This window comes from Physella acuta, unplaced genomic scaffold, assembly GCF_028476545.2.
Source record: "Physella acuta isolate Inbredline_101_S28 unplaced genomic scaffold, ASM2847654v3 ptg000178l, whole genome shotgun sequence".
NCBI lineage: Eukaryota > Metazoa > Mollusca > Gastropoda > Physidae > Physella > Physella acuta.
The window spans coordinates 690,761-709,237 of record NW_026731697.1 but is presented as its reverse complement, the minus strand read 5'-3'; the positions used below and the strand labels follow the sequence as shown (position 1 = coordinate 709,237).

At 40.7% G+C, this 18,477-nt stretch overlaps 1 protein-coding gene across 4 annotated transcripts in view; it reads left to right on the top strand.

The window, feature by feature from the left end:
• LOC131936487 (serine/threonine-protein kinase Sgk1) overlaps positions 1 to 18,477 on the top strand; it is a 112,866-nt gene that overhangs the window by 61,465 nt on the left and 32,924 nt on the right. For 2 of the 4 annotated variants that reach the window (XM_059293505.1, XM_059293504.1), the window contains one exon: positions 2,094 to 2,239. In XM_059293505.1, the coding sequence (XP_059149488.1) occupies positions 2,094 to 2,239 (146 nt within the window). Of the gene's footprint in view, positions 1 to 2,093; positions 2,240 to 9,967; positions 10,150 to 16,497; positions 16,516 to 16,960; positions 17,197 to 18,477 lie in introns of those variants that run through there. The other 2 variants (XM_059293506.1, XM_059293507.1) reach the window with 2 other exon arrangements.

Genomic DNA, 18,477 nt, shown 5'->3' with positions numbered 1-18,477 from the left:
ACCCAAAATAGAAAACAACAAATCTATTCTCCGTGTGGGTAGATTGCGAACCAAAGATGGCTCCCCAGGACCCTTTCATTGATTGGCTATCCTGGCCCTGAACCTTGATTCTAAAAATAGCCGAGACGATGAGCCCATATTCCCACTCGTGCTTATATAGTCGCATAAATTATCGTCACTGGAGTATTCGGTCGACAGATTTTTAGGAAGAATTCTTCATGAAAACTTCTTTAGGCAGAATTTCTTAGGCCTTCTTCTTTAGCGGAATTCTGTAAGAAGACTTCTGTAGACAGACTTTTGTATGGAGACTTATGTTAGCAGATATTTGTGGGCAGACAAACTTCTGTAGACAGACTATTGTAGACAGACTTTTGTGTAGAGACGTTCATGGAGAGTAGCATATAATGACCAGTAGCGGTTAGCTGCGAGCTGTGACGTAATCACCACCTGCAGAAGACCGTGCTTAATTAGGACATGACATGCATTGACATGCCGACCTAGCTTGATAGCCATCTTATACAGGTGTGTCTTGGCCATCTTATACAGGTATGTCGTGGCCATTTTATACAGGTGTGTCTTGGCCATCTTATACAAGTGTGTAGTGGCCATCTTATACCAGTGTGTCTTGGCCATCTTATACAGGTGTGTCTTGGCCATCTTATACAGGTGTGTCTTGGCCATCTTATACAAGTGTGTAGTGGCCATCTTATACCAGTGTGTCTTGGCCATCTTATACAGGTGTGTCTTGGCCATCTTATACAAGTGTGTAGTGGCCATCTTATACAGGTGTGTCTTGGCCATCTTATACATGTGTGTAGTGGCCATCTTATACCAGTTTGTCTTGGCCATCTTATACCAGTGTGTCTTGGCCATCTTATACAGGTGTGTCGTGGCCATCTTATACAGGTGTGTAGTGGCCATCTTATACAGGTGTGTCATGGCCATCTTATACATGTGTGTAGTGGCCATCTTATACCAGTTTGTCTTGGCCATCTTATACCAGTGTGTCTTGGCCATCTTATACAGGTGTGTCGTGGCCATCTTATACAGGTGTGTAGTGGCCATCTTATACCAGTTTGTCTTGGCCATCTTATACATGTGTGTAGTTGCCATCTTATACCAGTGTGTCTTGGCCATCTTATACATGTGTGTAGTGGCCATCTTATACCAGTTTGTCTTGGCCATCTTATACATGTGTGTAGTGGCCATCAGACAGGAGTGTCAAGTTGAGGCCATCCGATGTGTGTGTGTGGTAAAGATACCACATTTACACAGCTGTAAACATGTGTACAGAGAAATTTTGTAAATAGTGTGAGTGGTGTAAATAGTGTGGTTGACGTAAATATCGTGGTTGATGTAAATAGTGCGGTTGGTGTGAACAGCGTGGTTGACGAGTAAATATCGAATGTAGTTAACTGAACAACTGTCAAAATTTAAACGAGCCAGTGAACACCGTCTCCTTATTATTTGTCAAAAACGACCTCAAAATTTAATTGCGGAACCTTTCGTTATATGAAACATACAACATGCTCAGAAGGACTGCAGTTTTAAAGGTTGAATTTCTACATTTTCAGCACCTTCCAATAAACACAACTAGTCGAAGTGTAAGTGTGCATATGTTGGCGTGATGCAGTACAATGGTACATCGGTTCTTTGTAAAACTATTAACTGCAACACGATCTTTCCTCACTAACCTGGCACATATGCACTGTAACTACCAACTCAGTATACTGAAAGTAAACACCTTTATTTTACAAGACTTTCTTTCATTGAATATGAGGTGGGGGGTGAAGGGGGGCGGGGGTGGGGGGGGGGGGGAGAGATTTCATGAAGGCATTTTTTTTTAAAGTCACTGTTAATTAAAATTAATTGTTTATTAAGATAATGATGTCACCATTTTTTGTTCTGTTTACGGAAAACAACTGAAGAAGTTAAATATCTCTGCTAAAAATAGAAGCATGTTTATTTGCCCACGTGTGACAAAGCCTCCCCTCCAACTGAAAGCAAACTTTGTCCGCTTCCCTCTGATGTTCTAGATCTTTCTCTCAGATTTGCTGCCATACGTTTTAACGGTGCGTCTCGTCTCGTTGCAGATTAAAAAGCTTTACCCAGAAGCCAACCTCAAACTTCCGGGCAAGAAAATCTTCGGTAACCTTGACCCCGAGTTCATCCAGCAGCGGCGAGAGGGTCTGGACGAGTTCATTCGGAAGTTGGTGTCACACCCCAAACTATGTCAGCAGTAAGTAGGTCAAGCTAAACTATGTCAGTAGATAGTAGGTCAAGTCTTACTATGTCAGCAGTAAGTAGGTAAAGCTAAACTATATCAGTAGATTGTAGGTCAAGTCTAACTATGTCAGCAGTAAGTAGGTCAAGCTAAACTATGTCAGTAGATAGTAGGTCAAGTCTAACTATGTCAGCAGTAAGTAGGTAAAGCTAAACTATATCAGTAGATTGTAGGTCAAGTCTAACTATGTCAGCAGTAAGTAGGTCAAGCTAAACTATGTCAGTAGATAGTAGGTCAAGTCTAACTATATCAGCAGTAAGTAGGTAAAGCTAAACTATATCAGTAGATTGTAGGTCAAGTCTAACTATGTCAGCAGTAAGTAGGTCAAGCTAAACTATGTCAGTAGATAGTAGGTCAAGTCTAACTATATCAGCAGTAAGTAGGTCAAGCTAAACTATATCAGTAGATTGTAGGTCAAGTCTAACTATGTCAGCAGTAAGTAGGTCAAGCTAAACTATGTCAGTAGTTAGTAGGTCGAGTCTATGTCAGTAGTTAGTAGGTCGAGTCTAAGTATGTCAACAGTTAGTAGGCCAACCAAACTATGTCAGCAGTAAGTAGGTCAAGCTAAACTGTCAGTAGTCAGTAGGTCAAGTCTAACTACGACAGCAGTATAAAAGGCTGTCACACCCCAAACTATGCATACAACACAGACAAGTACACTTAGGGGTGGGGAGGGAAAATCGAACGGGGGTGAAGGCTGTGTATGACGTCAAACTGACATGTTTAAATTAGTTTTAGTCTGGGTCGGCTGCTTAAGAGGTCTGGGGCTGTTCACGTGAATTATGGGATGTCAGATCTCATCTTCACGTGAATTATGGGATGTCAGATCTCATCTTCACGTGAATTATGGGATGTCAGATCTCATCTTCACGTGAATTATGGGATGTCAGATCTCATCTTCACGTGAATTATGGGATGTCAGATCTCATCTTCACGTGAATTATGGGATGTCAGATCTCATCTTCACGTGAATTATGGGATGTCAGATCTCATCTTCACGTGAATTATGGGATGTCAGATCTCATCTTCACGTGAATTATGGGATGTCAGATCTCATCTTCACGTGAATTATGGGATGTCAGATCTCATCTTCACGTGAATTATGGGATGTCAGATCTCATCTTCACGTGAATTATGGGATGTCAGATCTCATCTTCACGTGAATTATGGGATGTCAGATCTCATCTTCACGTGAATTATGGGATGTCAGATCTCATCTTCACGTGAATTATGGGATGTCAGATCTCATCTTCACGTGAATTATGGGATGTCAGATCTCATCTTCACGTGAATTATGGGATGTAGGATATCATCTTCACGTGAATTATGGGATGTCAGATCTCATCTTCACGTGAATTATGGGATGTCAGATCTCATCTTCACGTGAATTATGGGATGTCAGATCTCATCTTCACGTGAATTATGGGATGTCAGATCTCATCTTCACGTGAATTATGGGATGTCAGATCTCATCTTCACGTGAATTATGGGATGTCAGATCTCATCTTCACGTGAATTATGGGATGTCAGATCTCATCTTCACGTGAATTATGGGATGTAGGATATCATCTTCACGTGAATTATGGGATGTCAGATCTCATCTTCACGTGAATTATGGGATGTCAGATCTCATCTTCACGTGAATTATGTGATGTCACGTCTCCCCATCACGTGAATTATGGGATGTCAGATCTCATCTTCACGTGAATTATGTGATGTCACGTCTCCCCATCACGTGAATTATGGGATGTCAGGTCTCCAGATACCATCTTCACGTGAATTATGGTATGTCACGTACACCTTCACAAACTTCAGTTGTTGCTTGCATATTGTTTCACGTATAGATGTGAAGAGAGAGCGAGAGAGAGGGGAGGGTTTGTATCAGATGTGTGTGGTTGAGTATGTTTTGAAAGGATTTCATCTTGCTAGGGGTTCATTCATTTACATGCCTAATCTAACGCTGGCCTTTTATTTTCCTCTCTATTACTGTCTGTGCTCTATATTACTCTCGGTGGAGGGGGGGGGGAGGGCAAGTGTATATTTCTGTGTATAAATTAGTTCGTGTGGCTAAATTTAGCTGTATCAGCTAGACTAGGATGTGGTGGTTAAATCAAGTAATGGATGCCATGTTATGCTGGCTACTTGGTGTTCTTTCGGCTAAATTGTTCTGGCTAGTATAGACTTTAAGGATTTTGTAAAATAAGGTGTTTTTTTTTTAATCTAGTGTCTTCCTTTTGCTGTCAACTGTTACGTAATTCTAAAAAAATTGCCCACTCCAATACCTTTATGTAATATTTATTATCACCTGATGTAAAAACGTCATCACCATCAGCCCAATCAAGCAACAGCTACTCAAATGCTAATTAATTAAAACTAGTTCAAGCCTGGCGTCACCCTACATTACCCTGCTCGCTCGCTGTCGCTGTCAGCCTCGTCCCAGTTCATTAGAATAGCATCTATCTAGGTTTGACCTTTCACCTGTACCCATCATGCATCTATCTAGGCTTGACCTTTCACCTATACCCATCATGCATCTATCTAGGTTTGACCTTTCACCTGTACCCATCATGCATCTATCTAGGCTTGACCTTTCACCTATACCCATCATGCATCTATCTAGGTTTGACCTTTCACCTGTACCCATCATGCATCTATCTAGGTTTGACCTTTCACCTGTACCCATCATGCATCTATCTAGGCTTGACCTTTCACCTGTACCCATCATGCATCTATCTAGGCTTGACCTTTCACCTGTACCCATCATGCATCTATCTAGGCTTGACCTTTCACCTATACCCATCATGCATCTATCTAGGCTTGACCTTTCACCTGTACCCATCATGCTTCTATCTAGGCTTGACCTTTCACCTATACCCATCATGCATCTATCTAGGCTTGACCTTTCACCTGTACCCATCATGCATCTATCTAGGCTTGACCTTTCACCTGTACCCATCATGCATCTATCTAGGCTTGACCTTTCACCTGTACCCATCATGCATCTATCTAGGCTTGACCTTTCACCTGTACCCATCATGCATCTATCTAGGCTTGACCTTTCACCTATACCCATCATGCATCTATCTAGGCTTGACCTTTCACCTGTACCCATCATGCATCACCCCATTGAGACTACCTGTCATATCCTACATGTCACCTCGTCCGTCAACGATGGCCGCTGTGTCTGGGCCGTCGCTTTCAAAAATTTGGAATTTAAAAAAAAATATTTTACGCCAGTGGCGCTAATATCACCATAGTTAACTTCAGTCCTATTACAATAGGGCTGGTAAGTAGGTCATCAACCAGTTCTATGGCTCATACAGGTTTTATTGAGCCGTAGAACTGGTTGGTGACCTACTTACCAGCTCTGTTAGCGTTTCGGCAAACGGTCTTCATCAGCACACAGTAGTACGCTGTAGTTATCCCCAAGTTTGTAATGGCTAACACTACTTGATCTTAGTACTTAGGCCTACTAAATTACCCTCGATAAGGCTACTATTTTCATAATTGACCTATTGAAACAGTAAAAAACAATACAATCTAATTCATTATATTTATAGTTACTGTTGTATGTGGCACTTGGCCAGGATTAACCCGCTATACCCTGGAGAAATAGACTTCAGTCTGTTACTGGTCATACAGTTTAAATTCCGATTGAAAGAAATATTTCCGAATCTGTCGTTAAGTTAATTTTCAGGCATGGGGATTATCTTCTTTGTACCCCGTCATCTAAGGGATTGTGTACCCGATTTAGAAAAGTTTGTGGAGATTTAAAACCAGACCTGGGATGACGTCACGGATTGGGATGGTCACTGTGACAACACGTGTCCCGGGCAGCACGTTTTGCCACACACCTCATACAACACACGTGTTTCCATGGCTACACACGTGTTTCTTTGAGAAACCAGATTGAAGTGCTGCCCTAGGCTAATCGCGTCCTACTCTCTACCTCATATGTGCTACTGTCACACAGAAATCGAATTTATATAGAAAATATATACTTTTAAAAGTGACCGCCATCCGGAAATTTTTTGTCCGCTCCCCGAAAATTTCAAGCCCCCCCCCCCCCCCCCCCCCCCCACTTCCGGAGAAAAAAGTCTGGAAGAAACACTGCTGTCACAACAAAGCGTCCTACTCTTTACCCCATCTGTGCTACTATAACAAAGTGAACCAGTCCCTAGCAGTCTTGTATCATGAGTTGATTCTGTTGTAGCCTACCCAGCAAAGTGTGAGACCCACTGTGATCAGGCTTATATCTCAGTGCGAGTGGTAAGTTATGCAAACTAAAGCTTGCCTCCAGGCTGAGAGAGGAACAGATTTGTCCAAATTTAAAGTGTGAGGTGATGTGGTTTAGGTGGTGTATGTAGTGGTGGAGGTGGTGGGGGTGAAGGCAGACATGAGACTTTTTAGATGGACGTTTTAGTGTTGAAGGGAGGGAGGGTAAGAGATTAACATTGCTGACAGTATCGATGGAGTGGATGTAAGGGGGAGGGGGGGGGGTCGGACGATGTTCTCTGAGGGGAGGGCATATATCTTATACAAGTTGGAGGGGAGGGCATATATATAACACAAGTTGGAGGGGAGGGGGCATTAGATTTGATACTACTCACAAGAGTAAAGTTGAGGGGGGGTGTCTATATATCTAGCGCTAGTGACAAGATGACCTACGAGGTTTGCTGATGATTCATCTTGACGTGTCAGTCTGGACGAGACGGCTGGTCTGGACTTACAGCTAAGGTCACGGCCTCTCAAGACGTCTTTTTACGTCTCTTGTCTTCAAGACATCATTTTTAGTCTCTTGTCCTTAAGACGTCACTTTTTACGTCTCTTGTCCTTAAGACGTCACTTTGTACGTCTGTTGTCTTCAAGACGTCCTATTGTTCTCACGGCTAAAGTTCTAGACATTATTTCCCCCGTCCCACCCCCCCCCCCCCCCCACCCGGGTCCTAATTTCTTATGTGTCTATTAGGTCATTCTAAATGTGTCTTCAAAAAATATTTTCAGCTGAATAAAAAGTTAAGCCTTAACCTAAGGGGGAGGGTGTAGACAGGAGAGACATATTGCAAATGGCTTTAGGCCTTTTTAAAAATTGAATTATACTTTAATTAGCGTTAAATCTAAATTATAAACTCGGAAGTTGATCCACTCAAAAGCCTGAGAAGTAGAGGGAAATATTTTTTTTCACTCTCTGGTTGTTTTAAAACTGGCTAGAACTAGTGTATGTGTTGGTGGCTGTTGTAGTGTATGTGTTGGTGGCTGTTGTAGTGTATGTGTTGGTGGCTGTTGTAGTGTATGTGTTGGTGGCTGTTGTAGTGTATGTGTTGGTGGCTGTTGTAGTGTATGTGTTGGTGGCTGTTGTAGTGTATGTGTTGGTGGCTGTTGTAGTGTATGTGTTGGTGGCTGTTGTAGTGTATGTGTTGGTGGCTGTTGTAGTGTATGTGTTGGTGGCTGTTGTAGTGTATGTGTTGGTGGCTGTTGTAGTGTATGTGTTGGTGGCTGTTGTAGTGTATGTGTTGGTGGCTGTTGTAGTGTATGTGTTGGTGGCTGTTGTAGTGTATGTGTTGGTGGCTGTTGTAGTGTATGTGTTGGTGGCTGTTGTAGTGTATGTGTTGGTGGCTGTTGTAGTGTATGTGTTGGTGGCTGTTGTAGTGTATGTGTTGGTGGCTGTTGTAGTGTATGTGTTGGTGGCTCTGAGTTTAATATAAGTAGTGTGTGTGTTAGTGACTGTTACAAGTATTGAATATGTTGGTGACATCAATCATATATTCGATCGTTGCTTTATGGATTTATGTTCAAGTTTCTAACGAAATACATACCGGAAATTAAAAATACCCTCACAGCACTGGTTGACTGCGCATGCGTGCTGCCTGTGTGTGTCTGCTAGTGCAGCAGACGAGACAAATCGTGGAAGCATGTAGTGATCTATCTCGTCTATCCAATCTGTTAGTTTTATCCCAGTTGGATGCATATAGTTGGATGCATGTAGTTGGATGCATGTAGTGATCTATCTCGTCTATCCAATCTGTTAGTTTTATCCCAGTTCTCCAATTCCAATCGTGCACTTGTCAAGGCCTTTAAAAAAAAGTTCCTCCAATATTTACTGCGACATTTGTGTCCCAACTTCTAGGAATAACAACACTTGTATTCCAACTCTATTTTTAGAATATGTTATACATGTGGGTGTTAGTGAAGTTAATATTGACGACACGGCTGCGTGCTGTCTAAAAAGAAAAAAAAAGAAAGAAAAAAAAAGTTATAAATAAAGCGGATATTGTGAGATTATAATAAAATAACTTATGCCTAAATAAAATAGCTTATGGCTAAATAAAATAGCTTATGGCTAAATAAATATGGTTGTATAAAAAGAATTCAACGAGGAAGCTTAGCGTAATCAGCAGGTAGATGCCATCAATTCAAAACAATTGAACGAGTCAGCTTATTCACTAGCTAATATATGTGATGCAACAATATAACAAGTCAGATAAATGACAAATAAATGTGATGCAATCGATGTGAAATTTTTCCATGTGAAGATTTGAGTGAATATATTATCTGTCTTTCACATTATCGGTGTCTGCGTTAGTGGCGAGAGTGTCTTGGGGTGTTACGACTAGAGACGAAACGGATCGTGTATAAGATCTGTTTGACATCACACATCACACATCTTTCATAGTTGGTCCAGCATTAGGAATGTCTGACACCATACATCACACTTCTGTCATAGTTGGTCCAGCATTAGGAATGTCTGACACCATACCTCTGGCAAAGTTGGTGGAGCATTAGCAGTGTCTGTCATCACATATCACACATCTGTCAAAGTTGGTCCGCATTAGGGGTGCCTGACATCATTTATAATCGTCAAATATCAGACAGCTGGTTTGTCATGAGATAGAAATTTGTCCCTCTGATTGTTCTGTAACCCTCCCAGATGTTGTCCCTTAAACTTTGTCCTCCCAGATGTTTTTCCTTAAACTTTGTCCCTCTCCAGATGTTTTTCCTTTAACTTTGTCCCTCCCAGATTTTGTCCCTGCCAGATTTTTTTCCATTAAAGGTTTTCCTTCAACTTTGTCCCTCCCATACTTTGTACGTTAAACTTTGTCCCTACACAATTATTTTTCCCTTAAAGGTTTTCCTTCAACTTGGTCCCTACAAGATTCCCCCCCCCTACTTCCCCTATGAATTCTTCCCAACCAGCCTTTACAACAACCTAGTACTTAAACGAACCAACTCCAGGACGCGACCATCCTACACGATTTGTCCAACCCCAACTTAAACCACAGCTGATGAAGTACTTTGAGCGAAACATCCTATTACAATTCTGCAAATCATTCCCAATAATCAAATTTAAACTCCCCTAACCAACCCCATTTAAACCTTCCTATTTAAAATATACCAATCTATTTCCTTATCCTTTTCCTAATTACTGCACTTGAAAATCCCATATTTTCCATCTGTCTATTATTACCTTAGTGAGCATTGCGGAACTCGACTAAATCTCTGTTTAACTAACAAAAGACCGGTAACTCCCGCCAGCTGGATAGTGTCCCCTTGATCAACAATGTTGCAAAACGGCGCGGTGGTTCCGACCCGCGCAGAACGCCTCGCTCAGCTGTCCGCTTTATCGCCCCCTCGCAAGGGGGACAACCCAGCTTGCGTGGCATATTTTCCCAGTCAATATCTGGATCAGCTGGTTTCACACAGAGCCACAGGCTGCACGGAGTTGTCGTTCGCTGTGGTCGGGATTCGAGTTTTGGACTTTGTCATCGAGTGGACATTTACTGTGAAAGGATCCTCGAAACGTTTCAAAATCTTTGTGTGTCATCTCAGATTAAATTAGTGCGATTTCACCTGCAGCATTTTCATACGTAAGAAAAATGCATTTGTGCATTTAAAATTTGATATTGTGATTAGAAAATAATTTTTATTTAGAAAAAAAAATGAAATGTGATTTTCGAGCTCTTCGTTTAGGAAAAGTTTTAGATATATATAAAAAGTGGATTATAGAAATGATATATTTGGAAGTTAACTTTTAAAATTAATTAACATAAATTGTAATCTTAAGACCTTATTGTGGTTAGGGTGATGTGATTAATTGTGCCTTGAAGTTTTCTGTGATCTATTGGTGCTCATCGATTTTGTTATTTCTCAAATGTACAGATATTTGTGTGTACTTTAATTATCTGGAGCGGTTTTTGGTGTCAAAAATAGTTTTCTTTGTCATTGCCCTGATAATGGGACAATTGTGTTTGTCGGATAATTGGACTTTAGGAGTTGGACGTGATCCAAGTTGATCAATTAAAGGACTAAGCTTCTTATTATTCGTGGTTAGCTATTGTTGGTTTCGTGGTTAGCTCCTGGTTGGTTCGTGTAAGCTCCTGGTTGGTTCGTGGTTAGCTCGTGGCTTGTTCGTGGTTAGCTCATGGTTAACTTGTGGTTAACTATTGTTGGCTCGTGGTTAGCTCATGGGTGGTTCGTAGTTAGCGCTCCAAGTTGGTTCGTGGTTAGCTCATGGGTGGTTCGTGGTTAGCTCATGGTTGGTTCGTGGTTAGCACCTGTCTGGTTCGTGATTAGCTCATGGGTGGTTCGTGGTTAGCTCATGGTTGGTTCGTGGTTAGCTCCTGGTTAGTTCGTGGTTAGCTCGTGGCTTGTTCGTGGTTAGCTCATGGTTAACCTTGTGTTAACTATTGTTGGCTCGTGGTTAGCTCATGGGTGGTTCGTAGTTAGCGCTCCAAGTTGGTTCGTGGTTAGCTCCTGGTTGGTTCGTGGTTAGATCCTGGTTGGTCGTGGTTAGCACCTGGTTGGTTCGTGGTTAGCAACCTGGTTGGTTCGTGGTTACCTCCTGGTTTGTTCGTGGTTAGCTCCTGGTCGTGGTTAGCTCGTGGCCTGGTTCGTGGTTAGCACCTGGGTGGTTCGAAGTTAGCGCTCCTGGTTTGTTCGTGGTTAGCTCCTGGTTCGTGGTTAGCTCGTGGCTGGTTCGTGGTTAGCTCCTGGTTCGTGGTTAGCTCGTGGCTGGTTCGTGGTTAGCTCCTGGTTAGTTTGTCTTGTGATTGGTCTGTACCCCCCCCCCCCCCACAAAGATAGCAGGTTATTTGATTAGCCTGGTTAATCACTGACTGACCACTGACAAATAGGCGTACACTTAGACTGACAAACAAATAGAATGACAAACAAATATCACAAACAAATAGACTAAGAAATAGACTTTAAATAGACTTTCTAACAAATAGACTTAATAACAAATAGACTTAATAACAAATAGACTGACAAACAATTAGACTGACAATTAGACTCACAAATAGACTTTCTAACCAATAGATTGACTTACTAATTGACTGACAAACAAATCGACTGTCTAACAAATAGACTGATTAGCCGTTGGTCCCATTAGACTGATTAGTCAATGTTCGAATAGACGGACTAGCAACTGGACAATTTATAAAACTGTTTATCAAATAGTGACTGGACCTATTGATAGGCTGGATGCATTGTACAAACAGACTGACAGTTGTACTAAACTTGATCAAAACACGACAACCGATTAGCCGTACACCTGCAACATTCCCAAAAACCCAACAAGCTTTAGACGAGGTCCACACCGCGTGACGTCACAGGTCGCATTCTCGTCCGTGTATTTAGCTGTGCAAATCGATGGCCCGCCGAATAGAATGGCAGTCCTTTTTTTTTTTAACATACAGATAGTACGGCTGTTTAAATGTCGCAACACAAAAATTGAAGTCGTCAAACTAGCTGACACCCAACTGTGCAGAAATAAAACGGGGCAAAGATCGTTTCCAAAACAGAGGTCACAGGTCATATCTTAGGGTCATGGGTCAATACCATCTGGATACTGCTGTACTTTAGATAAAACTGCGATGAAAGTGGCGTTAGAAGTTACTGTTGTGAGATACGAAACAATGTCGTTTTGCTAGCCTCCCATAGTTTATCTAGTCCCTGCTACCCAATGTGAAGATAATATAATTACAGTTGTAGTTTTGCTGAATCATTGCACAAGTGCACACGAGTACTGTAATTAACTACAATGATACGTATCCGTATAGTTTGTTTGTTTTAATTGTTAGTCTTGCATGTTCCTCGCTTGTAGCTCCAGATGGTTTTGATTATAGTCATTGTAAAACTCCGTCTAGTGAACTACCAGTTTTGTTTTTTTAAAGTGGTGACACATATAATTTTGTAAGTATAGATGTCAGGCCCGCGAGGGTCGGGGTTAGTTCCACTTACTGGTCCCGGTAAGACTGTTGTGCTAGTTTATTGTCCCACTTTTTTTAGGTCGGTTTTGTCTGGATTCTCAGTTCCTTCTCGCTGACTTGGCCACGGTTCAGTGGGGGGGGGGGGGGGGGGGGGGGGGAATGACAATCTAGCGAATTGTGCACATTTTTGGCTGGATTCCAGACTGGTTCTGCTGGAAGTAGAACAAATAAACTTAACGACAAAGTAGCGAACTACAAAACGACGTTAATCCGGGATTAACGTTTGGTGGTTGAAGTTGATAAGCTATTGTGCGGGTTTGACTACATCAAAATCTCTGTAACTTTCACGGTTGGTTGGTTTTTCTATCCCGGCACCACGGTCGGGGGGATTTCAGTTAGTTACATCACGAGGCTGCTAGTGGTGGAGGACATGAGTGTGGGGGGAAGGGTGGGGGTGGGGGGGGTCTGTGACCTGTATTTAGAGCATGACCTGAACGCCTGCAGACTGTGCACGACGGTTCTGCCTGACGGCTGCCTGAGATGTGTGTTTGACTGTACGGCAGTTTACGGCACCCTGTGACTATAGAATAGAATACCAAACGTCATATATATATATATATATATATATATATATATATATATATATATATATATATATATATATAAATATATATATATATATATACAATGTATGTATATTATAGAAAATATATATATAACAGAAAGTATATATATATGTTATAGAAAGTACACTTCCTTGTTTCTTTAAATCTAATGTAGCATAAAATAACTTCTTCTAAGGTTCTTTAAATCTAAAAAAAAAATAAAAACTGATTGAAATTGCTTCAACTGAAAAATCAGCATTTCACATTGTTCCTGGTTGTAAATGTAATCAGCCAAATACCCTCTCCTTTAGACCCAGCCCCTCCCCTACACCCTGCCCCCTCCCCCTACATCAAAACCCCTCCCCCTACACATTGTCCTACACGCGTGTAATCAGGTTAGCCGTGTGCACATTGCCTAATTGAACCTAATGATCACATTAAACCCAGCGGTCACGTGATGCGCGAGCTGGCCAACAGATGTCCCCCCCCCCCACTCCTCCAACCCCACACGGTGTGGGCCGCATGCAGCTATTTACACAACAAAATCAACACACCTGTACATCAACGGGCAGTCCTCCCCTCCCCACGTAAGTTGTGTCGATAGCACCACCTTGTGCTGTCGCCACAACTATTTTTTAATTACAAAAAACAACAATAAACATTCCAGGTCTCAGCTTGTTGTTGTTTGTGTGTTAACCACACTTACACACATGTATGTCAGTATATATATATATGTATATATATATATATATATATATATATATATATATATATATATATATATATATATATATATATATATATTGCGGTTAGTCGTCTTGTCTCTAAAATTGAAGTCTTATCGTGGCGAATGTTATTTAACCCATAATTGTGACAATTTTATTACCTTTGAAGTTCGCCTAAATTTTCAAACTAACAAAGCAAATACAGCTTGAATGACCTTTCTTTCTACGGAGGTCAATTATGCCCTATGAATAACTGAATTAATATGTCCGCTTTTGAGTTGCGGTCGCAGGTATTTCGCGTCAGGTGAAGTAATTTATTTGGCTGCCACACGGTGGTCTGTTCTTGGCAACACGGACTTCAAGTGCCTAGATAACTCAATCTATACACAATCAATATAATTTGGATTATGGAATTAAGATCAATGCACTTACTGATCTATCGATTACGGGTATTGAGACGAACGTATTGCCTTGGACTCCTAGATTTGCCGGATTTTAAAAATCTGAATCTGAAATTAACACAAGAGGTTGGGGTAGGGTGGGTGGCGGCTATGGCCAAAAAGGAGAGTGGGAGACGCCAAATTAAAAACAAAGTTGCTCACTAGAAAATATAAACTAACACTACACAAAGACACCTTCACACACTAAACAAATACACTTTCTCACGCTAAACCCAAAAAAAAAATAACATTTACACTCTAAATAACACTTTTACTTGTTGAACAAAAACACCTTTACACTGTAAACAAAGACACCTTCACACATACACAAGATAAAAGAAACCTTCGCACACTAAACAAAAAACATCTACATTCTAAACAACATCTTTATACACTGAGCAAGAAATGCACCTTTACACACTAAACAATACATCCATGAAACCGTCACCTCATCACTAATTGCCCTCGCTCCATCGTCAAACCTAAATAATTCAATTATTTCTCACGAGCGGAATCCAAGAACTCCAAGAAAATACATCACCGTCAAACTAAAAAACACAAACTAAATTATAAACCGACAAGTAGGCCTACATCATCGTTAAACTGAAAAACACAAACTAAATCATGAAACCGACAAGTAGGCCTACATCATCGTTAAACTGAAAAACACAAACTAAATCATGAACCGACAAGTAGGCCTACATCATCGTTAAACTGAAAAAACACAAACTAAATCATGAACCGACAAGTAGGCCTACATCATCGTTAAACTGAAAAACACAAACTAAATCATGAACCGACAAATAGGCCTACATCATCGTTAAACTGAAAAACACAAACTAAATCATGAACCGACAAATAGGCCTACATCATCGTTAAACTGAAAAACACAAACTAAATCATGAACCGACAAATACATCACAAACTAAATTATAAACCGACAAATATATCTTTTTTTTTTCTTTAAAGTTCAGAAAGTGTGGACGATCGTTTTCTGGAATTCCAGAGTTACGTAACCTACTTCCATCACAGCGCGTGACTGCTCCGTCAGCTGATCACGCCACCCCGGCAACTTTTGTCAACAAAATGTTTTCTCGCCTTTAGCCCAACCCTTTCTCTCATTTATTTAAACGTTGTCTTGTATTAATGCCTTCTGTTCTGGTAGGTTCTGCTGTGGGGTGGGGGGGGGGGGGGGGGTGGGGGGGAGCTGTCACCATGTGTTCAGTGTAGTTTCCCGTTTTAGAAATTGTTAAATTCATATTTTACGGTCGTGGAAACTCGGTCGGGGCATTTATCAAAATTTCGGTAAAACGTGATCCTGTTTGTAACAAGCCCGGATAAAAAGAAAGAATTTTTTGGTTTTAAATAAATTTAAATTAAAATTCAACATCGTAGGCTCAGAGGGTTTTATTTCTGGGGCGCCATGTTTTGTGTGAAGCTAAATTCAAATTATCTTAAACATTACAATAGAGTTTATCAGTTTTATCTCATTCGATGTGTTGGTCCCTACTTCAGTTGGTAGCACCTGTACAGTGGCGTACCTAGTGGAGGGGTGGGGTGTCCGCCCCTGATGTGGTGTCTATATAAACGTAATAGATTATACTGCGGGTTGAGGTGGAGAGGTCTTAACTGCGTGCTCGATATCACGAAGCCATTTATCTGAAATCTGATTACATAACTGCCATTCTTCTATCCCCCCCCCCACCCTACTTTCCCTACCCTAGAGTAACTTCCATTCCATTGAAGTTTTCTCGAGCTTTACATTATAATCCTTGTGCCACTATGGCCAACAACTTGAGTATCGACGATTGTATTTTACAATTGAAAACAGTACCAATACTTTCAACCCTAAGCTATGAGCTGTTTCACGTATTCGAGGCCAACAGTTTTAGAACCGCTGTTTGCCTGTAGGAGGCGGATCTAATATCAGGCGCTGCGGTTATCTGGAGCTGTTGGCATCAGGCGGTATCTGGGGCATGCTGGGTACATCTGAACGTCACGTGAAACACGACATTTGACGTGGTGGGGGGGGGGGGGGGGGGGGACGACATAACACCGGGTTAGGTCGTGGGTTTGTGCCCCCGAAAATTTTCTTCTATAAATGTCCGCAGAAACGTTGGTTTCAGACATCTATACCATAATTCTGACTGCTCGTCTTGTGGTTTATCCATATTTCTGACTCTTTATCGCGTCAACGTTTGCGTTACAGCTTTACATTCTGACCGTTCAGCTTGTGGACGACCTCTGCACTGGGTGCGTTTAGATCAATTATTTGACTAGCCGTTCTTTCTTGCTAACTTAATATATATATATATATATATATATATATATATATATATATATATATATATATATATATATATATATATTACATTTCTAAAACTCAGTATTGTCTTGATTTACGTTTTGAATACTCTTTAAGCCACGATATAATTTTCTTTATTTCACAGACGTTTTTCTGTAATTTTTGTATTGTGTCTTTTCGTAAAAAATATTTACACTTATCTTCGCACATGTATTTAGCAAACGTCATTTTTTCTCTCGTGCGAATTGGTTAGGATAGTCTCAGTCTCAGTTCATTCTCAAGTAAACCCGTTATTGTTAACACTCGTGGGTAGTAGTTAACGTTATGGTCTGTAAGTGTAAACATCTGTTATGGTTATTGCTGTACTCATGTGATTTTGTTATTCTAAATTAGTTTAAAGAATTATCGTGGCATTATCGTGACCCCGGAAGTGACTTTAAACCAAGGTGTGTTGTGCTAGTCATGTTGGTAGTGTCACGTGATACACACAAAATCACGTAAATGTCTGTTCTGGAGATCAAGCATAAGATGAAAAACGTTTTTGTCAAAATTTTGGGCAACGAGAAAAAGAGAAGCAACCAGAAGAAGATCATACAACCCGCTCGCAACCCGCCGCAGGTTGCCATCAGGTAAATCATCTTCTACTTTTATCTCTGTGTCCTCTGTCTCGTAAGGGAGTCTTCAAGTCTTGCACAATTATGGTGGTACGAGGTGTCTTGAAAGTTTTGCTAAAGGTTGATTTAAACCCATTGCTAGCTCTCTAAACAGATGCAGCCCCCCCCCCCCCCCCCCAGTGGGTTATAAGAGTTTAGACACACTAATAACTTAGATTTAAAGCTCACAAAGAAAAAGTTTGATTTAAATGTAAAAGCCCACATAAAAAGTTAGATAAAAAGCCCACGTAAAAAGTTAGATAAAAAGCCCACATAAAAAGTTAGATAAAAAGCCCACACGAAAAGTTAGATAAAAAGCCCACACAAAAAGTTAGATAAAAAGCCCACACAAAAAGTTAGAGTAAAAGCCCACATAAAAAGTTAGACCAAATCTTTCTCCGTAACTTTGTAGACCCGCCAAATGCAACAACGGCTAAAACACACAGAGGAAGAGAAATAATTTCTTGACTCGCATTACAATCTTTTCGCAGTTGGTGGTCTTTTTTGTCCCAATTAACTGATAAAAGAATTATTATTTTCATTTGATTATTGTTATTGGCATGCATTTTTATTAATAGATTTATTATTATAATTATTATTTTTAAATTATTTCCATTATTATTGCTATCTTTACTCATGTGTTTCGTATTATTATGAATGCTTAAAACGTTCTTCGACTCGCAATGAAAATGTAAATTCAATCATCTGTCAATTTCTAATTTCCTATTCCACAAGTCCCTAGTTTGTAGCGTGGTATACTTCTGCTAACTGTTGCAGTACTGCTATCGACTGCACTGTGTCTTGTACAGTACTCAAACTGTATACTTCTGCTAACTGTTGCAGTACTGCTATCGTCTGTCCTGTGTCTTGTACAGTACTCAAACTGTATACTTCTGCTAACTGTTGCAGTACCGCTATCGTCTGCGCGCCGTGTAACCAGACCCTGGACCCGAGCTCACCCTGGTTGTCGTCTGACTAATGTCCAGTCAACACCAGATGGTCACACGTGTTCCTTCTGCACAATTTAACTAATTGCCCGCCCGGCTCCACGCGGCGGCTCATCAAAAATCACGTGACTACCGTGTGAGCTGCTGAGTCTGCACTTTATTTTCTCACACACAGTTTACGTTTTATATACGTTTTATTTAAGTAGGATACATATATATATATATATATATATATATATATATATATATATATATATATATATATATATATATACGGGAGTGGAAAGATGATCTTTACCACCAATTAGCT